The sequence below is a fragment of the Plecotus auritus genome (genome assembly GCF_963455305.1).
Source record: "Plecotus auritus genome assembly, chromosome: 5".
NCBI lineage: Eukaryota > Metazoa > Chordata > Mammalia > Chiroptera > Vespertilionidae > Plecotus > Plecotus auritus.
Window position 1 is genome coordinate 33,662,422 of NC_137776.1, and position 25,664 is coordinate 33,688,085.

General features: G+C 55.6%; 3 protein-coding genes across 6 annotated transcripts; 2 read left to right on the forward strand and 1 right to left on the reverse strand.

Annotated features, from left to right (window-relative positions):
- Nucleotides 1-2,597: 2,597 nt before the first annotated feature.
- Nucleotides 2,598-3,123, reverse strand: LOC308248796 (ubiquitin-ribosomal protein eL40 fusion protein-like). Its single transcript, XM_080669100.1, has one exon. It carries the CDS (start codon nucleotides 3,077-3,079, stop codon nucleotides 2,693-2,695), a length of 387 nt encoding a protein of 128 aa, XP_080525226.1. The 5' UTR covers nucleotides 3,080-3,123; the 3' UTR covers nucleotides 2,598-2,692.
- A 7,321-nt stretch (nucleotides 3,124-10,444) lies between these two features.
- On the forward strand, nucleotides 10,445-15,695 carry PRSS56 (serine protease 56; the record flags this gene model as incomplete). 2 transcript variants are annotated; one of them, XM_080668614.1, is made up of 13 exons in its annotated part: nucleotides 10,445-10,550; nucleotides 11,431-11,538; nucleotides 11,931-11,984; nucleotides 12,100-12,289; nucleotides 12,563-12,662; nucleotides 12,750-12,909; nucleotides 13,145-13,287; nucleotides 13,536-13,698; nucleotides 13,870-14,046; nucleotides 14,132-14,296; nucleotides 14,376-14,438; nucleotides 14,728-14,834; nucleotides 15,200-15,695. In XM_080668614.1, the coding sequence occupies 13 exons, from the start codon at nucleotides 10,451-10,453 to the stop codon at nucleotides 15,488-15,490; spliced, it is 1,821 nt and encodes a 606-aa protein (XP_080524740.1). In that variant the 3' UTR covers nucleotides 15,491-15,695. The 2 variants fall into 2 exon arrangements, with proteins under 2 accessions (XP_080524740.1, XP_080524739.1); XM_080668613.1 differs by having other exon boundaries at nucleotides 10,451-10,550; nucleotides 11,431-11,541; nucleotides 11,928-11,984.
- Nucleotides 15,696-16,165: 470 nt separating this feature from the next.
- CHRND (cholinergic receptor nicotinic delta subunit) lies at nucleotides 16,166-24,328 on the forward strand. 3 transcript variants are annotated; one of them, XM_080668617.1, is made up of 12 exons: nucleotides 16,166-16,265; nucleotides 16,446-16,591; nucleotides 16,971-17,034; nucleotides 17,551-17,660; nucleotides 17,832-17,987; nucleotides 18,163-18,272; nucleotides 19,395-19,595; nucleotides 20,623-20,734; nucleotides 20,877-20,991; nucleotides 21,475-21,679; nucleotides 21,772-21,890; nucleotides 22,572-24,328. In XM_080668617.1, the coding sequence occupies exons 4-12, from the start codon at nucleotides 17,626-17,628 to the stop codon at nucleotides 22,752-22,754; spliced, it is 1,236 nt and encodes a 411-aa protein (XP_080524743.1). In that variant the 5' UTR covers nucleotides 16,166-16,265; nucleotides 16,446-16,591; nucleotides 16,971-17,034; nucleotides 17,551-17,625; the 3' UTR covers nucleotides 22,755-24,328. The 3 variants fall into 3 exon arrangements, with proteins under 3 accessions (XP_080524743.1, XP_080524741.1, XP_080524742.1); XM_080668615.1 differs by having other exon boundaries at nucleotides 16,990-17,034; XM_080668616.1 differs by lacking the exon at nucleotides 17,832-17,987 and having other exon boundaries at nucleotides 16,990-17,034.
- Nucleotides 24,329-25,664: the final 1,336 nt, after the last annotated feature.

Sequence of the window (25,664 nt, forward strand, 5' to 3'; positions counted from 1 at the left end):
AATCCTGGCTCACCTTGGTAAGCCATCAACCTCTCCATGCCTCAGGATCCTCATCTGCAAAATGGACACACCCATAGGCTTAGTGGAGCCGGTACATGTAATCACTTAATAAAGCTCACAGTGGCCTGTTCTGATGCCCCAGCCTCTGTTCTAAGGACCTCCCTGACCAGGTGTGTGTGCATCCATGCACAGGCGGCAGGAGCAAGAAAGGTCTGGGAACCTCCCAGAGTAGAAATACTCAGACACAAAGATGGGGCGAGGGGCAAATCCCAGGCCCAGAGGCTCTTGTCAGAGTAAAGGCCAGCAGCCCAGTGACCCAGACCCTCGGCACCCCCTCCCTCCAGCACCTCCTTGGCCTGCTGCCCTGGCCTCTGGTCCCACTCAGGTTCTTGGATGCCCAGCTCAGACACCTGCTCGGTTTAGCTCCCTACCATTGCCATCTTGACATTCTTAATAACTGTTGAACAAGGGGCCCTGCAGATTATGTAGTTGGTCCCACTTTTCTCAGGCAGGGTCACACAGGTGCCAAAGCTGTGGGGGGTTGTGGCTTGAGCAGGGCGAGAGCCATTCAGAAAACAAAGGGGCTGCCTTGGGAAGAGGGGATAGGGTGGGAAGATCATGGTGGGGCGGAAGATGAGGAGGCTCACTCCCAGAAACCCAGAAGCCCAGAAGCCCAAAAGGACTTGCGTGGAATAGGCTGTGCCCTGCTGTGGGCAGGCTGGGTCGCCATTGGGGGCAGTGCTTCTGAAAGGGACTCCCACAGCCCATTGGGGCGGGGCGGGGGGGGGGAAGGGGCGGTAACTGGGGGGAGCCAGTCACGGAGATCTTCCTTCAACGGTCCTAAGATCTCCCTCTGAATCGCCCGGGTTCGAATCCCTTGTCCCAACTGGGCAATCCTATATTTTACTTAGTCCTCCATGCCTCCCTGAAGACTAAACCCCTGCCTTCACGGACCTTCAAGTCCTGCGTGTCTCACTGAACGCCACCAGGAGGCGCCCCACGCCTGCTCGATCCTCATGGCCCCAGACCGCTAGGCCTGCTCCGTGGGGAGGAGGGGCCTCCTGGGGGTCGAAAGGGGAGGGTGTGCTGTGCAGATCCGGAACACGCACCCCTCCCTCTTCTGAACCCCCCGCTTCCCCGCCACCGCGTGGTGGGTGTCCCACCAGATACTCTCTCCCAGGTGCTGCTCTAGCTGCGTCTGAGGTCCTCTGCTCGGTCCCTCCCTTAGGCCCCTCCCGTGGAGCCCTCGGCCTTCCTGCAAGCACCTAGCCCTGAGTCTGGGTTGGTTGGGACCACACCAGGAGCAAGTCACTTCTCCTGACCCTCTGATCCCTGAAAGTTCATGAACTACTGTTCCCAAATCTGGTTTGTTCAGAATGGGTCAGCGCTTAAACAAGTATTCCCGGACCACCCAGCTTGAGGGCAGGCCTGGAATCAATTAGTAACTTTAACCAATTACTCACCCCTGTGCTTCTGGCTCCTTCATGGAGCCCTTTGCTCCCGACCACCCCCCAGGTGGTCGCGACCCTTTAATACAGTTCCTCATGTTGTGGTGACCCCCAACCGTAAAATTATTTTCGTTGCTATTTCATAACTGTAATTTTGCTACTATTATGAGCGACCCACAGGTTGAGAACCGCTAGCAGGGTTGCCTAAGACCATCGGAAAATACAGATATTTACATTACGATTCATAACAGTAGCAAAATTACAGTTATGAAGTAGCAACGAAAATAATTTTATGGTTGGGGGTCACCACAACATGAGGAGCTGTACTAAAGGATCGCGGTATTAGAAAGGTTGAGAACCACTGGGTTAGAGCATCATTCCCATATACCAAGGTTATGGGTTCAATCCCTGTCAGGGCACATACAAGAAGTAACCAAATGAACGCGTAAACAAGTGGAACAACAAATTGATGTTTCTCTCTCTGTGTAAAATCAATACATAATTTTTTTCAATTTAATAGAAAATACATCCAAAATAAAAAATCTTCTTACCACCCTGTCCCCATTCACTTGATTTCCTCCCCCCACCCTTCCGCATATCTCCAAGAGGCACTTTTATTCATTTCTGATGTAGTTTTCTAAAGAAAATAAGAATCTATGCTTCTTTTTCTCCTTTCTTTCTCAAAAGGTAGTAGACTGTGTACACTGCTCTGCATTTTGTTTTCACTAAAGCTATCTTGACACCCATTTCATAAGCAAAGTCCTTGTTCCTTTTTTACAGCTGCATAGTATTCCACTGTGTGTCTGTATACAGTTCATTTAATTCAGTTCCTTCTTTTTATTTATTTATTTTTATTAATTTGAGAGAGAGACATTGGTTTGTTGTTCCACTTATTTATGCATTCATTGGTTGATTCTTGTGTATGCCCTGACCAGGGATCAAACCCAAAGCCTTGGTGTATTGGGATGATGCTCTAACCAGCTGAGCTACCCAGCTAGGGCTCAATTCTTTCTTGATGAGTAACTGGGTGGTTGCTCCTTTTTCACTCTTACTAACAATGTTGCAATGAACATCTTTGTATATCCGTCATTTCATAAGCATGCTTTTATTTATTTATGTATTTATTTATTTATTTATTTATTTTACTGCTCCAGTCAACAAAAGAGAAACTTTATTGAGGTCCCAGCATCAAAGGGTTCAGGTAGAAGGCTGCCCTGTGGACCCAAGGAGTTGGTGGAGGGGCCTTATTTAACCTTCTTCTTGGGGCGCCGGTTGTTGGTGTGGCCACACTTCTTCTTGCGGCAGTTGACAGCACGGGGGTGCGGGCGGGCATAACACTTGCAGCAGATCATCTTGTCACAGTTGTACTTTTGCGTGAGCTGGCAGAGGGAGGCTTCGATGATGCCCCCCCTCAGACGAAGCACCAAGTGCAGGGTGGACTCTTTCTGAATATTGTAGTCTGAGAGAGTGCGACCATCCTCTAGCTGTTTGTCCGCAAAAATCAGATGCTGCTGGTCAGGCGGGATGCCCTCCTTGTCTTGGATTTTAGCTTTGACATTCTCAATGGTGTCACTGGGCTCAACCTCAAGGGTGATAGTCTTGCCAGTCAGGGTCTTCACAAAGATCTGCATTTCTGCATCTGCTGGGGAGGCTGCTCCGTCGCCTCGTTGACGAGAAAGAGCCATAAGCATGCTTTTATACAGCACAGTAGGATAAAATGCCCTGAGTGGGAGTACTGGTTACAGAATGAGAGTGTTTATAATAATTCAGCTAGGCATTCACTAAGTAATGCAAATTTCCCTGCACTTGAACCACTGGGCGCTCCCCCAGCAGTGATGAGACTGTTTCTCAGCACCTTGCCAACTGAGTGTACTGCCTAACTTTTGGATTTTCCCACACATCCAGTTGTATTCAGTGCCCCCAGGAGGCCTACCTTGACCTCCAGACTATAACCCTTCTCCCTGTATCACCCCAGAAATAGCAATGATTTATATATTGTCATTATTATTTTTTTCAGTATTTGCCTACTCCAGCCTATAAGCTCCTGGCACAGCATGGGCACATCAGAGATAATGAATACCCCTTTGTTGGCTAGGATAGCCCCCTGTGTGCCCTGCCCCCTTACAGGAGCTTTGCCTGGGTGGCCCAGCTGTGCCTGTCAACCTCCTTATGAGGGAGGCACTGGAACTAGCTCCATTGAACAAATGAGGAGACTGAGGCTCAGAGATGGGAAGTGATTTGCTCAAAGACTCACCACTGGCCAATAGGGAAGTCCTTTCTCCTTAGCCCTTGTTGCTTCTCCTGAATCCCTGGCTTCACTTCCCTATCTGGCCCATGGCTCCCCCACCCCCAATCACCAGGAGCTGTCAGGCCCAGTTCAGGGGCACTCCAAGCTTAAGACTGGCCCCCTCCGCACCACTTGCCATAATGGGGAGCCAAGCTGGGGGCCTTGTTGGCTTATAGGCTCAGCTCCCTATAAGCAACACCAGGGCCACAGTAACTCCAGCAGCTGTGAAGTGGCAAGAGCTCCTTCCCAGAAGCCCAGGGCTGCGCTGGCTTTGTGCCCGACTGTCACTCTGTTCCCCAGCGTCCCCAGCGGCTCTTTGTGGCGGCTGCCTGCCTCCCTGTCTCCCATTAATCATGGGTGCAGGATTTATTTTCTCCAGCAATTCATTTCAGCAAATGCAATCTGGGTGTGCCCGCAGGTGGGCAGGATGCTCTGCTGCTGCCAGAGTCACGGAGCCTGGCTGTACTGTCAGGCTGACAGGCATGACTTGCCAGCACCCCACAACAGACACCAGGCCTGGCTGAGCCCTGGGCTGGGACACTAGGGACCCAGGGATCAGCCCCATCCCCACATCACCACGACCTCAGGGTCCCAAGCAGCCTTGGAGATCCAGTTTACCCCACTTTCTTTACTGGGTCTTTGCTGCCCCTACCAAAGCTAGCTGAGTGAGGAAGGACAAGGAAGGTCTTCGGCCTGGAGCAGGCATTCAGAGGCCTTTTGTGAACACCAGGTGGCTCTTTTCAGCTACCTGTTCTGGGGAAAGGGAGAGTGCCCCCTCTCAAACCCCCTTCTCCCTGACCCTCATTCCCACAACAGTCACAGAGGGAAACTAATTCCAACTCTGATGCCCCCCTCACCAAACCCACAACACGCATCCTCCTCCTGGGGTTCCCTTTGGTCCTTTTGTCACCCTGAGTCCCTCTAGGCTGTCGGCAGGATACAGCCCCGAGGCCAGGACGGGAGAGGGAGCTGCTCAGCCGTGATTTCAGGTCCCCAGTCAGTGCTCCTGGTTCTCTGTCTACTTCTGGGCCTTGGAAGCAGGCAGGAAAGGGCTATGGGCACCAGGGCACAGAGGCTGTCCATCTGGCCCTGGCGCTCACCAAGTTCTTTGCAGTCCCTACCATGCCTCCCATCCCTACAGCATCCCCAGGGGCCCAGGTCCTAGCCCGTGGGCACCTGCTTCCTCTTTTAGTGCCCCCAGACCCAGCCTGTGCTCCCGCCCCTTCCCAACCAGCTTGGCTGCCTCTAATGCTGCAGATAATTCCTGCTGTCGCAAAGCCATTACCCTGCAAATGGGCTGTGTGCGTGCGTGCGTGCATGCGTGTGTGTGTGTGTGTGTGTGTGTGTGTGTGTGTGTGTGTGTAAAGGAGGGGGTGGCTGCAGGCAGGCAAAGCACTTTGTTTATGCCTCACTCACGGCCATAATTGACTTAGGGGTATATTGGCTCCATCCTCCACTCCCTTGCCTCTGGTCCCCACCTGCCCTGGCCGCTGGCCTCTGCTGACCCCTGGGTGATGGGACCTGGAGCTCTGGGCAGGGACCGATATACCCAGCTGGAGGGTGATGAGGCCTTGCTGAGTAGTCCCTTGTGTGTGTGCGCACTCCCTCCCCCAACTCCATGCCTGGCAGCTGGACTCAGAGTGGCTGAACCCCCCACTCTACTTGGCCTCCCAGACCTCAGGGTTCTTGGGAAGTACAGCATACTGAGAGTGCAACACAGATGCTGGAGAAACTTGAGTGGTATCTGTGGTCCCGGTTTCTCCTCTTCCTCCTCACTCCAACCCCTCCGGGCCCCTGGTCTCTCACCATCTGCTTTGTCTCACATTTGCAGACCCCACCTCCAGCCCCAGCTGCTATCACAGCCGCTCCACCTCGCCCCCTCCTGCGTTGGCACAGCCATTCTCCCCACCCTCCTTTAAGGGCAAGGCAAACACTCCACCCTTTTAAGAAGAACATTTGACCTTTGTGTCAAGCCCTCAAAAACCCCAACAGGTTGGCACAGTTTAGGAGCATCTGGGACTCAGAAGGCAGGTCTGGGTGGAGGTCAAGGGTACAACCTTCAGCCACAAGCAGAATTGTTTTTGACTCCTCTAGTTTCTAGTGATGTGGTCTTGGCCATATCACTCAACTTCCATGAGCCTCAATGGCCTTACCTGTAAAATGGGTCTGGTAACACCTGTCTCAAACAGTTATTATAAAGGTTTATAATACATGAAACTGTAATACATGGAACCACACAAAATTGCCTATATTTAACCAGTCTTTGACATCAATATTTATTGGGTAACATATTGCATCAACAAGTTTTGTATTGTTTCTGCTTGAGGACCTGCACAGTTCCTTCATTCTCTTTAGGTTTTGCATTTGTACAAATACTCCCTGCTGGTTTTATTTATTTGTTTGTTTGTTTGTTTGTTTGTTTATTTTCAGAGAGAGGAAGAGAAATGGAGAGAGATAGAAACATTGTTGAAAAAGAAACTCAATGAGAGAGAAACATCCATTTGCTGCCTCCTGCATGTCCCCTATTGGGGATGGAGCCCACAACCCAGATGTGCCTTGACCAGGAATCCAACCAGCACCCTCTTGATGCATGGATCAATGCTCAACCACTGAGCCACACCGGCCAGGCAGGTTGTAAAGAATTCAAGCATTGTGGGAAAGCACAAAGAAGACAGTAAAGTGAAACAACATAAAAATATATCTCCCTATCAGAAATAGCCATGATTAATGAATAACCACCATTTTCAGAAATCTCTTTTTGCGTTGATGCAGATAGAAGTCCAGAGAGACAAATTGATAGAAATATTGCTGTAAGACTTATAGGGATCTGATTGAATATTTTAGCTATAATTTATTCAATCTAATTTTATTTTAACAAAAGAAAATAAATGGAAGTAACACCAAAGGAAACCGAGACTCCAGAGAATGTCTCTTCATTAAAGACCCAGTGTTTTCTAAAAAGATCATCTCATGTTAACAGAAAGGTCTGAAAGCAATAAGAATAAAAATATTGATTGGGGAGACTATATCATGTAGGAAAAGGAGAAATTTGAATATTATAGTAGAAATTGAAGGCGTTAAATCAGCAAGTTTTAGAAAAACACAGCTGAAAGCAAGATTGAGAAAAGGGATAGAAAACGGATGGTGAGAGATCACAAGAAAGAAAGACAAAAGATGCCAAAAAAGGAGCAGCAACAAGCAGAATTGTGAGATGGTTTGATTCTTTTAATCACAAGGTTGAACAGTGATATTCAAAATTTTGTACATACTCAACTTGAATTTTGCCTAGACATGCCCTCCTTATCTAAAAGTTTTCATAGCATTTAAATGGGGAAAAGATGTAATTTCTGGAATGTGTAAATATTGACATGTTTAAATAAAGTGTTTTATTGCTCTTTTTTGTTGTTGTTAATTCTCATATGGCTTTTTTTCTATTGCATATCAGAGGGAGTGGAAGGGAGGGAGGGGAGATAGAGATAGAGAAAGACAGAGACAGAGAGACGAAGAGAGAGAGATGTGGGAGAGATACATCGACTGATTGCCTCCCACTGCACCCCATCCCAGAGGGCAGGAAGTGAACCCGAACCACCTTGATCAGGAATCAAACCCAAGACTCTTTGGTGTGTGATGGGCTGATGCTCTAACCACTGAGCAACCGGCCAGGACTGTTTCAGTGCTCTTTCGACTGCATCTGATCACTTTGATGGAAAGAAAGGTAATTTCAGATGGTTCAACCTAAGAATAAAACACCCGCCTGCAGCCAGCCCACAGTGGGGCTCAGTTGAGCAGCTCTTGGGTAAATCTCCCACCCACTGGCTTTTGCCCATTCCCGGTGGAGCCCGGGGCAGTCAGGGCTCAGGGAGGTTTGGGATGAAGGGAGGGTTCTGAGGAAGAAGGAAGGGGAAGGTCCTCGCCCAGAGGACAAGTGTAGCGACCTGGAAAGACAGCTTCTGTCTCTAGGTGGCAAGTGCCTGGGTCTCCTTCCCACTTCCAGAGGCTCAGGGTCCCTCCCTCCACCCCCTTCCTCTGAGTACAAGAGCGGGCTCTGTGCCAGAGGGGAGGCCGCGGGGCTGGCTCACCCACAGGAGCCTCCTGACACAGTCTGCTGGGGTTTTCCACAGGTATCAGCAAAAAGGTCCAAGCTCTTTTCCCACTCCCCTGTTGAAGTGGGAGGTGGAGGCGGCAACTGCCTCCACCTGTGAGAAGGACCGAGGTCGGACAGCTTGTGGCCTCGCAGGGCCAGGGCAGGAAGGTCAGCATATGGCAGACAAGGCAGCTCGCCTCCCAGGCAGGAGCCTGGAGCCTGGAGGGAAGGTCAAGAATCCAGAAGCTGCAAATGTCACCAACAGTCTCTGGAGTCCCTTCTGCTTCCCTCCTGCACCCTGACAGTCCTTCTGCCCCACCCCGTCCAAGAAACTGGGAGGCAAAGATGAAAGAACATGGGAACAGCAGAAGAGAGGAGACCCCAGCTCTGCCACCTGGGGCTGGGGGGCCACATTCCTACCTCAAGTTCAGAGATAACCATGTAAAGTGCTGATACCGCCCGACCAGGGGGCTCAGTGGTTAGGCATCGACCTATGAACCAGGAGGTCATGGTTGGATTCCAGGATTCCAGGTCAGGGCACATGCCTGGGTTGTGAGCTTGATCCCAGTTGAGGACATGCAGGAGGCAGCCAATCAACGATTCTCTCTTGTCATTGATGTTTCTATTTCTCTCCTCCTCTCTGAAGTCAATAAAAATGCACTTAAAATAAATAAAGTGTTGGTACCAACAGGCCTTCCCAGACAATGTCACTTCTCTCCCCCTGACCCACACTCCAAGGGAGAGGAAGGAACCCAGCAGACTGGATGTGGGCATGGATGAGAAGGGGAACCCCTATGTGGAAAGGGAGCTGACAGGAGAGGGGAGCCTCAGGCTCGAATTGGGCAGACATACAGGATGTTGATGTGCAGGAGTCAGGGAATTCAGCCCTGGAGCAGGAAGAGGGGCCAGTACTGATCACTCATGCCTTCATTTGTTCAGCAAATAGTGTGTCAGGCTCTGTCCCAGATGCTGACACCACAGGGAGGAGACAAAGCCCTGCTCCCCTACAGCAGACAGACCAGTGACCAAGCTCACACTGCCAAGGGCTCTCGCCAGCTTATAGGAGACTCTCATCTCATCGGGTTATAGACTTAAAACGATTTCATTTCTCTGTGCTGGGCGAGGCTCCTTTCCCACTGCAAGGGGCAGCTTCCTTCCCAACATGAAGCCAGAGTCTGAGCCTTCCCCACCCACCAGGTTCGAATCTTCTCCTGGCAAATTGTCTATTGAAACTCCCCTCTCTTGCTTGATGCAAAGCTCTTCTTCCTACCCTGGGGCCAGGTGGAGTTTTATGAGCTGCAGTGAGAGTGAGAGTGTGTATGGGTCTCCCCTAACCCTCCATTCTTTGGCAGGGAGAGAGGAGGGGCACCTGCCCCTGGCTTGCCTGGGCCAGGGAGCCCCAGAACCTCAGCCACAGCCCTATCATTGCAGTTCTGAGCCTCTGTCTAACCAAGTGGAGCAGGTTCTCATTAGAGGCTCGTTCACCTGTGCAGAAGGAACAAGGGCTGGAGAGATGTCAGGACAGAATCCACTCTGGAAAAGGACCAGGCCTGCCAAGCCACCCTGCAGTTACCAGCATGAATTGGGGTAACAGGATTATTTTTGGGGCCCCAGAACATTTTGGGGGACAGAAGGGCACCAGGTGGGGACTCTGTCCCAGGAGAGCTGCCCAGTTGTAGCCCTTCCCGTGAGACTCCAGAAGACTCCCTCTGCCAGATCAGGGTCATAGCCACTGAGAACAATGCTGGACAGGCCCAGCTGGCCCTGCGCAGGGGTGGGAGGTCTGGGAGAGTGTCAGAAGCTGCTGGGGCCTGTCCTCCCCAAACTGGGCCACTGGTGGGGCCTTTCATCTCCCGCCTTCCTCTCTGGGCCACTCCAGTGTCCGCCTGCCTCTGCCTCTTCCCACCCCACTACCCCCAGTAGGGCAATCACGGCACTAATTAGGGCACTTTGATCATCTTTAGAAATGGCCACATTGGGGAGGGATGCTGCCAAGCAATTAGGGGCAGAGGAGCTGGGAGCTCAGGCACCTCCACAGGGGCTGGGGCTGCCCAGGACCCTCAGACAACCCCTACCCACCTTCCCCCAAGATTATCTGCCCCCAGCATAGCTGTGAACTCCTCAAGGAATCGAGGCAGCTGGGAAACCCTCCATCTGAGACTTGGAGACAGCGCCAGCCCCTGCCCATCAGCCCCCCTCTGCCTGGCCCCCAGCCTAACCGTCAGCTCTTCTGGGCTGTCCAGGCCCCTTTGATGGAGCCGTAGAAACAAGGGCTCCTTTGAGGGAAGGGGGCCTCAGAGCCTCAGAGCCGGATGACGAAACTTCAAAGGTGAGGGTCGAGCCCACTACCCTGTGCCCTCCCTCAACCCTGGCCCCCTCCTGTGCACCTCCCCAATCTGTCCTCTATATAGCCCCTAAGCCCCATTCCCCTGTGGGCTCCGGGAGTTAAGGACCAGGTGAGGGACCACCAAGGGAAATGGTAACTTTGATGTAAGAGAATAGGGTCAGATGATTTGAGGGACATGAATTCAGTGCTCAGGGACAGAAAGGCAGGCACCACAGGATAAGTGCCTGGAGGGTGGACCCCGAGGGGAAAATAGGACAGGGTCAGTGCCCCGGCTCCTGGTCACTATGCTGCTGGCTATGCTGCTGCTGCTGCTGCCCCTTCCAGACCCATGGTTTGCCCAGGGGCACCCGCTGTACATGCGCCTGCCCCCCAGCACCCTGCAAGGTGAGCCCGGGGTGGTCTGAGGGAGCGGCCAAGGAGGGAGGAGCAGAGAGGAAGTGGGTCACAGGAAGAAGAACATGAGCTTGCCACCTGAATTCACAAGGACCTTTGGCTTCTTCTGCCCACCCTGCTGGGAGAAGGGGCCAGGAACACAGGTAGGAGAGGGAGGGGGAAGATGAGGATGGAAAGGGAAGGGGAGCCAACGAGGGTGTGCATCAGGGATGTTTAGCAGGGAGGAGAGAGCCTAGAGCATCCCCTTGGCTCTCTGGGCCTAAAGGTGGGCAATTCAAACACAGTCATTTTGTGTTAATACATCTGAGTTCTGTGATATCTGAATCTTCAGAGTACTGTTTTTCCTTCGAGGTTTTTAAGGAAATGCCCTTTTCAAAGATTCCAGCCCAGCCCTAGCCAGTTTGGCCCAGTGGATAGAGCGCTGGCCTGTGGACCAAAGCGTCCCAGATTCGATTGTAGTCAAAGGCAGGTACCTTGGTTGCAGGCTCTTCCCTTCCCCTGGCCCTGGTCGGGGCTTGTGCTGGAGGCAACCAATCGATGTGTTTCTCTCACATCACTATTTCTGTCTTACCCTCTCTCTTCCACTCTCTCTAAAAATCAATGGAAAAATATGCTCAGGTGAGGATTAACGAAAAAGATTCCAGCCCAGTTGAATGACAGCGATATACTGGGCTGAGAACCCAGAACCATTGGCTCTGAGTGCTGGGCCCTGGGGCCTTGGGGCTCTGTCTCCTCCCATTCCACCCCAGTGCTCCGGGAGCCCGGCCTGCTTCCCTGCAGGTCTCCCAAGGCAGGGCTTGGAGCTGGGGCAAGAAGGACAAGCCCACAGCTTCTCCCCCACCAGGCATGACTGTGCCCCATGTCCCAGCAGCTTTGTCGGCCCAGGGGACAAAGGCATTGCAGGCCGCCCGGAGGAGCGCCCAGTGGGCCGTAAATCTAGTGGCAATGGAGATTCAGCATAGATTGCGTGAGTGCCAAAGTTGTGCCAACCGCACCACCCCCTGCACAGGTGAGCTTGCACCAACTACCTGGGACTGTTCTCCTGTCCACCCCACCCCTCCCTTGACTTGACTCCCTCTTGGAAACAGAGACTGAGTGGGGCTGCAACAGGACAATGCTTATGAAGGTCTAAGAGGAAAGTGCATGCATGCCAGGCTTGGGGCACCGCTTGTGCAAGGGCAGGAGGAAGGAACAGTGTGAGCTCATTTGGTGAAGAGTGAGAAGTTTGTGGCTGCTGACACAGACCCTGACTGCTATGGGGTGGGGGCAAGAGAAGGGGAGCCCAGGGGAGAGAGAGGGCTGGGCACAGCGTGGGGTAGAGGCAAGGTCGGGAGGATGGCAGGGAAGCTCAAATGGTCTGTTTCTCAGCAGGACCTGGGCGCCCCAGGCCTCAAGCCTCCCTGCTCCAGGACCCACCTGAGCCAGGTGAGGCTGAAAAAAGTTTCAAGGGGACAGGGCTGAGAGCAGGTGGACCCTGGAGGGGCCTCGATGGTGAGAACGCCAGGACTTGTCCCTCATGACGGCGCTTCCACCTTTCTAGGGCCATGTGGCGAGAGGCGCCCGGGTAAGGTCAATGTGACGCAGGCCGGTGGCCGCATTGTGGGGGGCAGCGCAGCGCGGCCCGGGGCCTGGCCCTGGCTGGTGCGGCTGCGACTCAGCGGGCGGCCTCTGTGTGGCGGCGTCCTGGTGGCGGCGTCCTGGGTGCTCACGGCGGCTCACTGCTTCTCAGGGTACGTCCGGCCCCCAGGCCTCTGACCAGCCCGGGTCATCCCAGATCGTTGGGTGGGCCACACGCGCGAGGGCGGTCTCTGCTGCTCCCTGGCGGCGGCAGCCCTGCTCCCCAGCTCCCGGCCTTAAGGCGCCCGCGGCTCCCGCCAGGGCGCGCATTCAGCCCACTCGCCCTCCCTGCCCTCGGACAGGAAACAGCTGGGCTGGCGGGCTTGCTGGGTGGTGCCCGTGGGCGGGGAGCAGGGCCTCCAGGGAACCTGCCGCTCGCCACGCAGCGCCCCGAACGAGCTTCTGTGGACGGTGACGCTAGCCGAGGGGCCCCGGGGGGAGCAAGCGGAGGAGGTGCCGGTGAACCGCATCTTGTCCCACCCCAAGGTGAGAGGGCAGCCCCCAGGCCCTCAGAGCTGGAACAGCGTCTCCACCCCACACCTCGTTGACCCTGCGTCGCCCCTCTCTCCCTAGTTTGACCTGCGGACCTTTCACAACGACCTTGCCCTGGTGCAACTGTGGACCCCGGTGAGCCCGGCAGGGGCTGCGCGCCCGGTGTGTCTGCCCCAGGGACCCCGGGAGCCCTCTGCCGGCACCGCCTGCGCCATCGCAGGCTGGGGGGCCCTTTTCGAAGGTACCCATGAGCCAGGCTGGACCTGCGCGGGTTTGCCTAGGAAGAATAGGGTCTGGGGTGATGAAGTCTGGGGAGGACAGTGTGTACCGAATCAGACCTACGCCTAGCTGTCTTCGCAAAACACTGCCCGATCCTGCAAAAGGGGAGGAATCAAGGGGGTGCAATGGGAGGGAGGGACCCTCAAAACGGAGCCCCTGCCCTCCAGACCTGAGCCCACTCCACCGCTTCCCTGTAGATGGGCCTGAGGCTGAGGCAGTGAGGGAGGCCCGTGTGCCCCTGCTCAGCGCAGACACGTGCCGAAGGGCCCTGGGGCCCGGGCTTCGCCCCAGCACCATGCTCTGTGCCGGTTATCTGGCCGGGGGCATCGACTCATGCCAGGTACGAGCCCCAATTGATTGGAGGGTGCTGGGTGGGCCGCTTTCTAGGGGCGGGACAGCCTACTTTCCTTCTACAGTCAGGCTGTCACTAATTTCTCCGGGCCTCTATGTCCTCATGGCTAAAATGGGTACAAGAGTGGTAACCCCAGTAGAGCTCAGAGCTGCCTAATCCGCAGCTGTAAGGCTGACAAGTGGGGTCGGGGCGAGGGGTCGATGCAGTGCCCTCTCTCTTGGCTCGGGTGCCCACAGGGTGACTCTGGAGGCCCCCTCACCTGTTCTGAGCCTGACCCCCGCCCCAGAGAGGTCCTGTATGGAATCACCTCCTGGGGGGACGGATGCGGGGAGCCAGGGAAGCCAGGGGTCTACACCCGTGTGGCCGTATTCAGGGACTGGCTCCAGAAGCAGATGAGCGGTGAGTGCTGGATTCCTGTTGTCCCTCCGCAGTGTCCCGCCCATAGCTCTGGGACGAGCCCAGCTCACGTCCTCCCCACGTGCCGCCAGCCCCCTTCTGCATCGGGAAAGCCTCCCTCCGAGGCAGGACTTCGGGGGCGGGGGGTGAACAAGCCTCTGCCGCTCTCCGCAGCGGCCCCCTCCAGCCGCGAGCCCAGCTGCAGGGAGCTTCTGGCCTGGGATCCGCCCGAGGAGCCACCGGCAGACGCCGCCCCGCCCTGCGCCTTCTATGCCCGCCTGTGCCCAGGACCCAAGGGCGCCTGTGCGTCCCTAGCTCATCAGCAATGCCTGCAGCGCCGACGGCGTTGCGGTCAGTCCCGTTCCCCGTGCTGGGCCGGGGAGCAGGGAGCCTCGCCCACGTCTGACCACCAACCGTACCCTGGTCCCGCCCGCAGAGCTGCGCTTGCTGGCGCACAAGCTCCTGGAGCTGCTGCGGGGCGCCCAGGAGCTATTCGGCCCGAGCCCGGGGATGCGGCGCCAGGCACCGGCCCTGGCTCGCCCCGCTCCGTCGCTCCGGGAGACTCCTAGGCACCGCACCCGCGAGCAGCGGCTGCATCCAGGTACCCCGAGCCCTGGCAGCCCAGCCCCGGCCCCACCCCTGGGCGGCAGAGGCTTCCCCCTAATCCTGCGTCTTCCCAGGATCACCGGCAGCAGGGATCGTATTCCCAAAGCGGAGGCCGGAGCAGCGCGGAGACACGCGCGGTAATTACGCCCCCTGCCGGCCGTCGCCAGGGGAGTAGACCGAGAGCTGGCGGAGGCCCGGAGGGGAGGCACCTCGGCAACCGGCAGACCCTCTCTACTCCTCCCCTGAAACAGGAGAATGACCCTTTGGGGCTACTTGTGGCTTTGGGTCCTCATCAGTGTCAGAAAATTTCGACTTTGTTATCACTTAACCTCTCTAAGCCTCAGTTTCCCCATCTGTAGCATGGGAGGTGGTCCTGAGGTACTGGTGGAAACCCACCCCAGCTCCGTGCTGGTGTCTCTCCTGCAGACTGCCCTGGCCTGGAGCCCCTGCGGCAGAAGTTGGCCACCCTCCAGGACACCCATGCCTGGATCCTTCAGGTCCCCCCAGAGCGCCTGGCCATGGACTTCCAGGAGGTAGGTCTCCAGGTTTCCCAGACTCCTCCACAGTGGCTCTGAAAGCAGGCCTAGGGGGACAGAACGGGCACCCTCCCCAGCAGGAGGGAGGACCTTCACCCCCACAGCCTGGGGGAGGGGGGCACAGAATCCAAGAGGAAGGGGGGAGGGCAACTGTGTGTGAGCTAGGGTACTGGGTGGGTATGATGGTGTGGTGGGGAGAGGGAAGATGTGAGAAGAGGGGCTTAGGGAGTGTCCATGTGAGCAGGAAGTGTGCGGGGTTGTGAGGTTGAAAGGAAGGGGGTGAGTTGGGTGAGAGTTTGGGGGGCCAGGAGGAGGGGACCAAGAGTAGCATTGGAGCCCCTGAGCACCCTCCTCCCTTGCAGGTCCTGGCCGATCTGAGCTCCAAGACGATAACAGGGCTCTTCCGAGCCTGGGTTCGGGCTGGCTTGGGGGACCGGCATGTGGTCTTTGGGGGCCTGGTGGGCCTGGAGCCAGCCACACTGGCTCGAAGCCTTCCCCGGTTGCTGGTGCAGGCCCTGCAGGCCTTCCGCTTGGCTGCTCAGGCCAAGGCAGAGCCCCAGGGAGCCTGGATGGGTGCAAGGCAGAGCCGGGAGCTGGGGGGGAAGGGGCACCACTCACTGGGTCCTCAGGTTCCTCCAGCCAGACAGCCATGAGCCATGTCTGGACCCGCGGCCTCTGGTTAGGACCTACTGCTCCCAGGGGCTGGGAGGGTTCAGGGAGCTCAGTGACAAACTGTCACTGCGGCAGTTGCCCAGATGTGTGGGGTGGGGTGGGGGTCCTGGGCCCTGGGACCCACGTGTCTCCCCAGATGTGTCATCAGAAAATCACAGTTGCTTTAATAAATGTTATTTATGATGTATGGAGACAATGCTGGAGCTTTTGTGGGATGGAAACTGGATGGGGGACATCAGCTCTCTGGGAGTGGGGCCCGTGCAGGGCAGGCCCAGCCTTCAGAAGCAGTTGGCAGAAGTCACAAAGACAGGGGACAGGGCTGCTAAGCCCCTGTCTGCCACCCAAGAAATGGCAGCTGATCTGCTTATCACCACTCCCTGATCTGTGGCTGACCAGCACTGTCCACCGTGTCCAGTGCCTCCACCCAGCCCTCACCCCCTGTGGGGACTCCTAGCCTGGGATCTTTGCCTCATGTCCTTGGGCTTCTGCCCTGCTAGCCAGTTCCTATTCTCACCCCCTCATCACCTGCCCCTGGTTCTCTGCCCTACAGCAGAGCACAGAGGTATCAGATTGCATTTCCGGCTGCCTCTTTCCTCAGCTCCTCCACCCCCACTCTGCACCTGTCCCCTCTGCCACTCACCCACATTCCCCAGCCCAGTGGACTCCTAGGAAGAGCAGATGCAGGACCTAGTTGGTGAGACAAGATGGAGGGGCCTGTGTTAACGCTGGGACTGCTGGCCACCCTGGTTGTCTGTGGTAAGATTGGACATCATCCCACCCACCCAGCTCCCCCACAGCATCGTCCCCTCCACTCCCTCCCCTAACCTCATGGCCCCCTCCCCACCCCCATTGCCATTTCTCCCTGGAGGACCGACCACCAGGGCCCCACTCCTGGGCCCCTGCCCAGCACCCGTCCCTGTCCCCAACTGTCCCCAGGCTGCTGGGGTCTCAATGAGGAGGAGCGGCTGATCCGGTACCTGTTTAAGGAGAAGGGCTACAACAAGGAGCTCCGGCCCGTGGCTCACAAAGAGGACAGCGTGGACGTCTCACTGGCCCTCACCCTCTCCAACCTCATTTCCCTGGTGAGTGGCCCCTCCATGGCTGGGCTGGGGGCTGGACGGCAGAGACAATTTCCTTGAGGCCTGGCTCTCTCCGGACTGGATGGCCACGAGGGAAGCTCAAGGCCGAGGGCTGGCCTGTGGCAGCTCCTCTCTCGGTGCTGTGTGCTGCCCCCAGACCCTCAGGCTGGCACCCCTCCCTTCCAGCTGCCCCCCATATCACACCCGTGACACACTTCAGAGGCCTTGGGTCCTCCCTGCTCCCTGGCCTGCCCAGCCACTCCTGCGTGCTTGGGGTAGGAGTTTGGTCAGGCCAATTGCCATGGATTCCCCTGGGTGGCAGCCAGGAGGAGGTGCCTGGTGAATGCGTGCAGCTGAGAATGATGCAGGACCCTGGGGACAGCCCTCCTGTTTCCTTACAGAAAGAAGTCGAGGAGACCCTCACCACTAACGTGTGGATTGAGCACGTAAGAACACCCACTCAGAGCAGGGGGCTCGGTGAGGGCGCAGGGCCTAGGCTCCCCTGTGCCCGCTTCTGCTCGGGGAACCCCCAGCCTGCCTCAGACGTTTTCCTGTGGGAGGCACTGGCTCCTGCCTGCAGAGAAACCCCTGCCAGCTGCCCTTGCCCACCTAGTGCAGCCACCAGCCCAGACAGAGCCTTTGGGTGGATTGGGATTCTTCATCTGTGGGAAATTGTCACTGTCCTGATTTTATTAGAAGACACCCTCTGCCACCTGTCAGAAGTTCATAACATTGACATACGTCTCCTATATCCACAACGGAAATAATGTTCCTTTAGTTGTGCAGTGCGCATCCTACACAGCTCTGCATGACAGACCCGAGTCCCCATTCCATACCCACCTCCCCAAACCTCTTTTGTCACAGCCCTAGACCCTGCCCTGTCTTCCCTCAGGGAAGTTGTGGGGAATGAAGGGGCCAGGACAATAGCAGAACCCACTGCTGACATTCCTGTCGGCCTCCAGGGCTGGACGGACAGCCGGCTGCAGTGGGATGCCAACGATTTTGGGAACATCAGCGTCCTGCGCCTGCCCCCTGACATGCTGTGGCTCCCAGAGATTGTGCTGGAGAACAAGTTGAGCCGCAACCCTCCCTGGCCTCCCCTCATCACTTGACCCCCCCCCCTTCCTTAAATATCCTGAGCCTCCCCCTCCGGCCCCAATCTGCCCTCCCTCCTCTGCTTCCCCCAACCCTGCCATTTGGAAGCTGGCCCATGCTCACTGTGGCCCTTGTCCCTGTCCCCCAGCAATGATGGCTCCTTCAAGATTTCCTACTCCTGCAACGTGCTGATCTATCCATCAGGCTATGTGTACTGGCTGCCACCTGCCATCTTCCGCTCTTCCTGTCCCATCTCCGTCACTTACTTCCCCTTTGACTGGCAGAACTGCTCCCTCAAGTTCAGGTGCACCCACTGCTCCAACCACCCCTCCCCCCAGGGCGCCCTGCCAGGGCCACCTTCAGGCAGAGGCTTCTGCTCTGTCCAGATTAGAGCTCCCCTCCCCCACAATGGCCTCTGACCCTGGGGCATTTCTCCAGCCAGTGGTTGAGAACCACCCTCTACCCATTGCCCTCCCCAGTTCGCTCAAGTACACGGCCAAGGAGATCACCCTGAGCCTGAAGCAGGAGGAAGAAGAGGGCCGCTCATACCCTGTGGAGTGGATCATCATCGACCCTGAGGGCTTCACAGGTGCTGGGAGCAGCAGCTGGCGGGTGGGCAGATGGGCAGGCCTCTCAGGACCTCCCCCACAGACACATATACAGTCACACTGACACCGCCGAGATGCATGTCTGCGCACCCACACCACACACACACACACACACACACACACACACACACACACACACACACGACACTAATCCAGCACGCTGAGAGGAAAAGAAGTGCGGTTGGGGGGACTGTGTTCCAAAGGCAGAGACAGATGAACACTGTGCCCCACCCCCGCCTCTGCCCAGGCCAGAAGACTCTCTGGGTTTGAGCAGGTCCCTGGGGATGAATGTGGCTGACAGGTGAGGGGGTGGTTAGTCTTTCTGTCCCGGAACACCCAGGGGTATGGTGGGGCTTCAATTGTCATCCTGATAAGGTGTATGTCACCCCCTCCCAATACCTCCACCCCCTACTTGTGACCAAGCTCAGATCTTATATATGTGTGTGTGTATATATATGTGTGTGTGTGTGTGTGTATATATATATATATATATATATATATATATATATATATATATTGATTTCACAGAGGAAGGGAGAGGGAAAGAGAGAGATAGAAACATCAATGATAATAGAGAATCATCGATTGGCTGCATGCCCCCTACTAGGGATCAAGCCTGCAATCCAGGCATGTGCCCTTGACCAGAATCGAACCTGGGACCTTTTAGTCCACAGGCCTATGCTCTATCCACAGGGCCAAACAGGCTAGGGCCAGGCTCAGATCTTTTATGGAGTCACCCCTGTTCATCAGAGGAGATCCACGTCCTGCTAATCCATCACACGTTGGGGAAGGGGGTTCTTACTCTCACTGCCTTGTTATCCCCAAGACTCCATGTTTGAGCCACACATGGTCTCAGCTTTTATGTTTTCCAAAGAGAAAAAACAACGAAAACTAATCCCAGAGGAAAATTTCTCCCTTGCAGATGGAAACCTCCATCCCAATCCCCAGGGAAAGAGCCACAAACAGAACCTGAGCCCTCCTCTGAATGCCCCCCTCAGGGCCCTGCAAACAGGCCTGGCCCACCAGCCCCTCACCCTGCCCCGAGGCCCCGCCTTAGCCCCCTTGCCCAGATTGACTCCAAGGTGTCTGTGTGCTGCCCTCAGAGAACGGGGAGTGGGAGATAGTGCACCGGCCGGCCAGGATCAACATGGACCCCAGTGCCCCGCTGGACAGTCCCAACCACCAGGACATTACCTTCTACCTCATCATTCGCCGAAAGCCACTATTCTACATCATCAACATCCTGGTGCCCTGCGTGCTCATCTCCTTCATGATCAACCTGGTCTTCTACCTGCCAGCCGACTGTGAGCCTCTCACCTGGCCTCAGTGCCGGCCCCAGCTCCCGGTCACCCACCCCCAAGGTCACCAGAGCAATGGCCACCTAGCCCAGCCTCTCACTTCCTCCTGGGAGCTCCCTGGGGGTCACCACTGCCCAGGGTCCAGGCATGAGGGGCATGTTGCCAGCCAGAGGGGGTGCTCTTTGACCCTGTCCTATATCCCCCAAATGAACAGGGTCCCTCCTGTACCCTACTTCTCCCTCTCACTTTCAAGGACCTACACTGCCTCTCAGCCAGAGCAGGAGTCAGGTCTGTTGTGGTCACCATGTGTGGCTGTGGGTCTGGCACACAGGAGGCCATCAGTGGTTGAGTCAATGTGGGGGGGGGGGGGCGGGCATGCAGTCATGGGAGCTCTAGAGAACCAGGGTGTGGAGATACACATCCCCTCTCACCAATTCTAGAAGGACACATGTCACCTACGCTTACTTGGCTCTGGAATATTTACTATGAGCAGGCACAGCGAGTCCCAGAGACAAAAGCCACCCAGCCCTGCCCCTGCTTGAGACAGGGTGAGCGGTGCATTGCACATAGAAAAAGGGTACTGGGGCAGGGCCTGGACCCGTGACCACAGTGGCCACCACATGGTTTGCTCGGGGCCAGGCTGGGAGTTGGGGTGTTACTCTGGTGCTGTCTGTGCAGTAGGATACACACAGATCTACGATTTAGGAGGGCTAAGTGGCAGGGCATTGGCTAATGGTGACAGCTGGTGTTTGAGGTCTTACTCAGTTCCAGGAGGAGTGACCAGCGTTTAGTATACTCTCCCACTTGGTTCTCTCAACATCTAACAATTGAGAAAACTGAGGCACAGAGAGGTTAGGCTACAAACCCAGGGTCACCCAGCCAGTAAGTGTCAGAGCTGGGATTTTAACTCAGTCACTTTAGCTCCAAAGCCCATTATGCTAATTAGGGCACCATGGTATTGTGAACAATGGTGCGAGGTCCACAGAGGGATCCTCTGGGACCAGCGATCACGGCTAAGTCCAGGCTCCCTCAGGTGGTGAGAAGACGTCAATGGCAATCTCAGTGCTGCTGGCACAGTCTGTCTTCCTGCTGCTCATCTCCAAGCGGCTGCCGGCCACATCCATAGCCATCCCCCTCATCGGCAAGTATGTAACCCCCTTCCTCCCCACCACAGCCCATCTCACCTCACCCTACCACGCCGCGCCATGCCCCACATCACCCTGACATGCCATGTCGTGCCATGTCCTGCCACACCTTGGATGCTCCAGGCTGAGTGTGTGCCCACAGGTTCCTGCTCTTCGGCATGATACTGGTGACCATGGTTGTGGTGATCTGTGTCATCGTGCTCAACATCCACTTCCGCACACCCAGCACCCACGTGCTGTCCGAGGGGGTCAAGAAGGTGAGGGCTGTCGATAGCCCACAGGTCCCCCTACAGGTGTCTGGGCAAAAACACTGAGATATTTCATGTCGGGGAGTGCTCCCTGCAGTACAAACGCACCAACCGCTGCTACACATGCCCGCCAGCATGGACGACTCTCCCAGGTGCACTGTTACCTGTAAGAAGCCAGGCACAAAAGAGCACAGACTGCACAATTTCTTTTGCATGAAGTTCAAGGGCATGCAAAACCAAATGCTAAAGAAAGAAGTCAGGATGGTGGTTCCCTCTGGGGGCGAGAAGGAGTTGATGTGGGGAGGCATGAGGGAACCGTTTGGGGATAATGTTTGATAGCTTATCTGGGTGGTGTTTGACACAATTGAGTGCATCTGTAAAATTCCACCCGGCACTTTGTAGCAGTCAGAAATGGAGTCACAGGTGTTTGGATGTGTGAAGGCAACCCGTGTTGGTTAAATGGCCTTCCTGTGTCCCCCTGATCTGCCACAGCTTTTCCTAGAGACCCTGCCCAAGCTCCTACACATGTCCCTCCCAGAGGAGGACAGCCCCAGCCCTGGAGTCCTGGTCCGGAGGAGCAGCTCCCTGGGTTACATCTCCAAGGCCGAGGAGTACTTCTCGCTCAAGTCCCGAAGTGATCTCATGTTCGAGAAGCAGTCAGAGCGGCACGGGCTGGCCCGGCGCCTCACCACAGCACGTGGGTCCCAGTGGCTTGGGGTTTGGCCCCACCATGGGAGGTGGGGGGTGTGGGTGGCAGGGCTCATGCCCGCCTCGGGTCTGTCTCCTCAGGCCAGCCCCCTGCAGGCTCTGAGCAGACCCAGCATGACCTCTTCAGTGAGCTGAAGCCAGCTGTGGAGGGGGCCAACTTCATCGTCAGCCATATGAGGGATCAGAACAACTACAATGAGGTGAGTGGCCGCAGGGCTGCATGCACAGGTGTTCCCGTTGTGTGCTGGTTGACGGTAGCCTATCTCAAGGGGCCACAGTTCCCCTCAGAGACACATGCCAACTTAGATGAAGGAGTTGACAATGGATGCAAAATCCAGGCCCCCCAGAGACGGGAAGCCCCTGCCTAGAACCCCATCACAGCTCACCGGGCCAGGCACACACTCAGGTGTACACACAGGCACATGTCTTCACATTCTGGACATCCCTAGTGTCCCTTCTTTCTCCCAGCTGCCAATCATTTTCTCTCCCTGCTCAACTCCAAGCCGGATACTACAGACACAGCCAGACATTTAAAAGGCAGCCTTCTATGGTTGTTCAATAGAACACAACTTTCTAAAATTTTCTCTTGAGAAAAGGGTGCCTTGTTCCAGTTCCCACAGGGGCTCCCAGCAGCACCGAGTGGCTGGGATGAAGACTGTGGCCCCTCTCTTAGTCTCCTGGACTGACAGAGTGACAGGCCTGCCTGTGGCCAGAGGAGGGCCTGGGCCTTGGCTGGAGACATGCAGAAGGCCCCTCTCTGCTGTGAGCCCAAGGTGGCTCCCACCGACACACGTCTGTTACTGGGCCCCAGCTTGGGGCATGGGCCTGTGGTCTGCGGGCCCTCCTCACCCCACTGTCTCTGCACCCCTCCCTGCCCCCAGGAGAAGGACTGCTGGAACCGGATAGCCCGCACAGTAGACCGACTCTGCCTGTTCGTGGTGACACCCATCATGGTGGTGGGCACGGCCTGGATCTTCCTGCAGGGGGCCTACAACCAGCCCCCACCCCAGCCTTTCCCCGGGGACCCCTTCTCCTACCTGGAGCAAGACAAGCGTTTCATATAGAGGGCCCCCCTGCCTGGCCTGGCCCAGCTCCCCGGGCAGCTTCGGTGGGGCTTTGTGCCTGAAAGGGGTGGGCCTTCAGGGTTGGCAGGGAGCTGTGTGGACAGGGGTGCCTGAGAAAGGACACGCTCCTTTTAGGGAGGCAACTCCTGGCCCTGAGACTTGAGCCCAGTTGGTCTGCACAGCTGAGGTGGAGATGAGCTGTGTCTCCCGAGACGAGGAAAGGCCCCACTCCTCAGTGAATAAAGACAGGAGCCACCGAGAAGGTCTGAGAGTGGACACTGGCTGGTGTGTGGGGCAGGACGATTTTGAGGGAGACAGAGGCCTGACTCAAGGGCCAGGGAAAATGTCATTCAGGCTGGCCTTTTGGGACCCCTCTGTGAGCAAGACAGTGGCCTCTTCTTGCCTCCCCTTCCTCTAGGTGGGGGTAGAGCAGGTGGGCTCCTGTGCCCTCACTTCCTGGTTCCTACAGCAGTCAACCCCTCAGCCTTGGCTTCTGAGGCCCCCCAGGAGCCTCCCTTTCCAGAACCCTTAGGGAAGGAGGTTTTGGGCAGAGGTGGGAGCACCAATGTTTGAGAATGTCCTTCCCAGCTCTTTCTGGTTTGGCCACTCTGTCTGAGTCCCTGTGGGGAGCTGAGGACTAGGGTAGGAGGATTGCGCCCAACAGCTACAGAGGCCAGAGGTCAGCCCATCAACCTCAGCTCACATGGGCTACTCTAGGGCCCCAGATCTCAGCCCTCCCCCAGAGTGTCCCTTTGGGGTCACCTATTCCTCTCATCCAAAGTAGGGTTGCCAGGCAAAACTAAAAAAATTATTCATATTTATCTGAAATTCAAATTTAACTGTGCATTTTATGTATTTATATATATATTTAACTGTGCATTTTATAAATCTGGCAACTTTACCCCAAAGGGGACTTCCATCAACCTTATCCTAAGGGCCAAAGGCTGAAGCTGGAGGAGCTGGAGGAGGTTCTGTGAGGTACCCCACCTCCAGGATGGCCCCAGTGATCCCCACCTCCTGTACTCATACCCCCGTGTAGCACCCTCCACACCATACCAGGATTGGTCTGGGTGACCAATAGATTGAGGCAAGAGTGATGGTATGTCACTTCCGAGGTTAGGTTATAGAAGACATCAAAGTGCCCCCACCCTACCTTGCTCTTGCTCTCGCTCCTTCACTCTCACTCTCACTGGGGGAAGCCAGGAGGCATGATGAGCACCCTATGGAGAGGCACACAGGCAAGGAGCTGAGGCCTCCTGCCAACAGCCACTGGGGTGAACTTGGAAGTGGATCCTCCAGCCCCAGCAGGACCTTTGGATAAGATCACACTCCCCACGACAGCCCCTGTGCCAGAACCACCCCGCAGAGGTGCTCCCAGATTCCTGGCCCCCCGAAGCTGTGGAAGATAATAAATGTTTGTTGCTTTAAGAGACAAAGTTTTGGAGCTGTGTGACCTTGGTCGAGCCACTCCTCATGTCTCAGCTTTAGTTTTCTCATCTGCAAAATATGCATAAAATAAGACCCATTCACGGGATGTTGTGAGAATAAAAATTGCTACATGTGTCCTACAAATTAAGAGGTGGTTATTGATCTCATTTCTCATTGGAGGGCCTCAGTCACAGAGGATGGATCCCTCTTGTGAGGTCTCCTATGTCCAAGCCTGGTGTGGTGACTGAGAACTGGAGCAGGTGCAGATGGCCCTATTACTCACCTCCTGAGGTCCAGGCTTAAGGTCTTCACAGCTCAACCCATTTCCCTCAGAAAGTGTCTATAGCCTCATGAGCTCAGCTATACAGAAGGTGACATGTTTAGTTTTTCAATGGAACTGAAGGAAAATACCAAAACTGACCCTACTTACTTCTGCCTTCCAATATAAATCATCTACAAATTCAAGGTACACATTTTGAATTCACTTTGTATAGGGAAACTAGCTTGGACTTACACCTGTCAATGAGCAGGAAATCAGGGCCTTCCCTGGAATAGTCCACCACTTCCGTCCACCAACTTGCAGAGGGTCCCTATTTCAAGCACAGAGAAGAAAGGGGGCCTGGATTAGATTCCTTGGCCAGTCGTTGCTTCTCTCTGCCACACAGTGGTGCTGTTGGCAGCGGGTCTTACACATCCCAATCAACAGGTGAATCAGTGGTGTCAGGCCTAGCTCAGGTAGCTGTGAGCCTTCCAGAAAAGACAACTCCAAATGCCACACCCAATCCAAACTGCCTGTTGTACAGGTTCCCAGAGCCACAGAGGGTCCCCCAACAGCACCCACTCCCCCAGCACTCCAGCTCCAGGTGCTGTCAGGGCTGGTCCACTCTCTGGGTGGCATGGAACTCTATCATCTTCTCCCCATAGGAAGTCACACCCACAGGGGCCAGCTGTCCATGAAGCCAGGGCTGTCCCTACACATCTCCCCAGGCCAGCTGGGCTACCTGCCCTCTTTCAAAGGGTGATGGCTCCATTAGGAATGCACTGAACTGCAAGGAACCGAAAACCCCAAGAGTCATGGCTTAAATAAGTGAGGTTCCCTCTTTCTCACATAATAAGAATCGCAGGGCCGTGGAGGAGCTGGAGGAGCTGGAGCTGTTCCACAAAGCTATCAGGAACCCAGGCTTGTTGCCCCAGGTTGCAAGCTGACTGCCACAGCTCCACACTTCACATCTGTGTTCAAGACAGGAAAGGGGCCAGCCATTTCTGACCCCTTTTATCAGGAAGCAAAAGCTTCCCTGAAGCCCCTCAGCCAACTTCTGCAGACATACCATTAGTTACCACATGGCCACTCTTAGCTACAAAGGAGCCTGGGAAATGAACATTTCACTTTTCTGGCCTCTAGAGTAGAAGGTGGTGATGGAGTAATTGTTAGACAATAAATGAAGCCTACAGAAGATTTTCTCTTAATGGGTCCCATACCTT

Bases quoted from the DNA above. Each gene is read 5' to 3' on its own strand.
- LOC308248796 (XM_080669100.1), bottom strand. From the start codon at position 3,079: ATGCAGATCTTTGTGAAGACCCTGACTGGCAAGACTATCACCCTTGAG.
- CHRND (XM_080668615.1), top strand. From the start codon at position 16,214: ATGGAGGGGCCTGTGTTAACGCTGGGACTGCTGGCCACCCTGGTTGTC. The intron at 19,596-20,622 runs GTGAGCCTCTCA...AGGCTCCCTCAG, and splicing joins CTTCTACCTGCCAGCCGACT to GTGGTGAGAAGACGTCAATG. The intron at 21,891-22,571 runs GTGAGTGGCCGC...CCCTGCCCCCAG, and splicing joins ATCAGAACAACTACAATGAG to GAGAAGGACTGCTGGAACCG.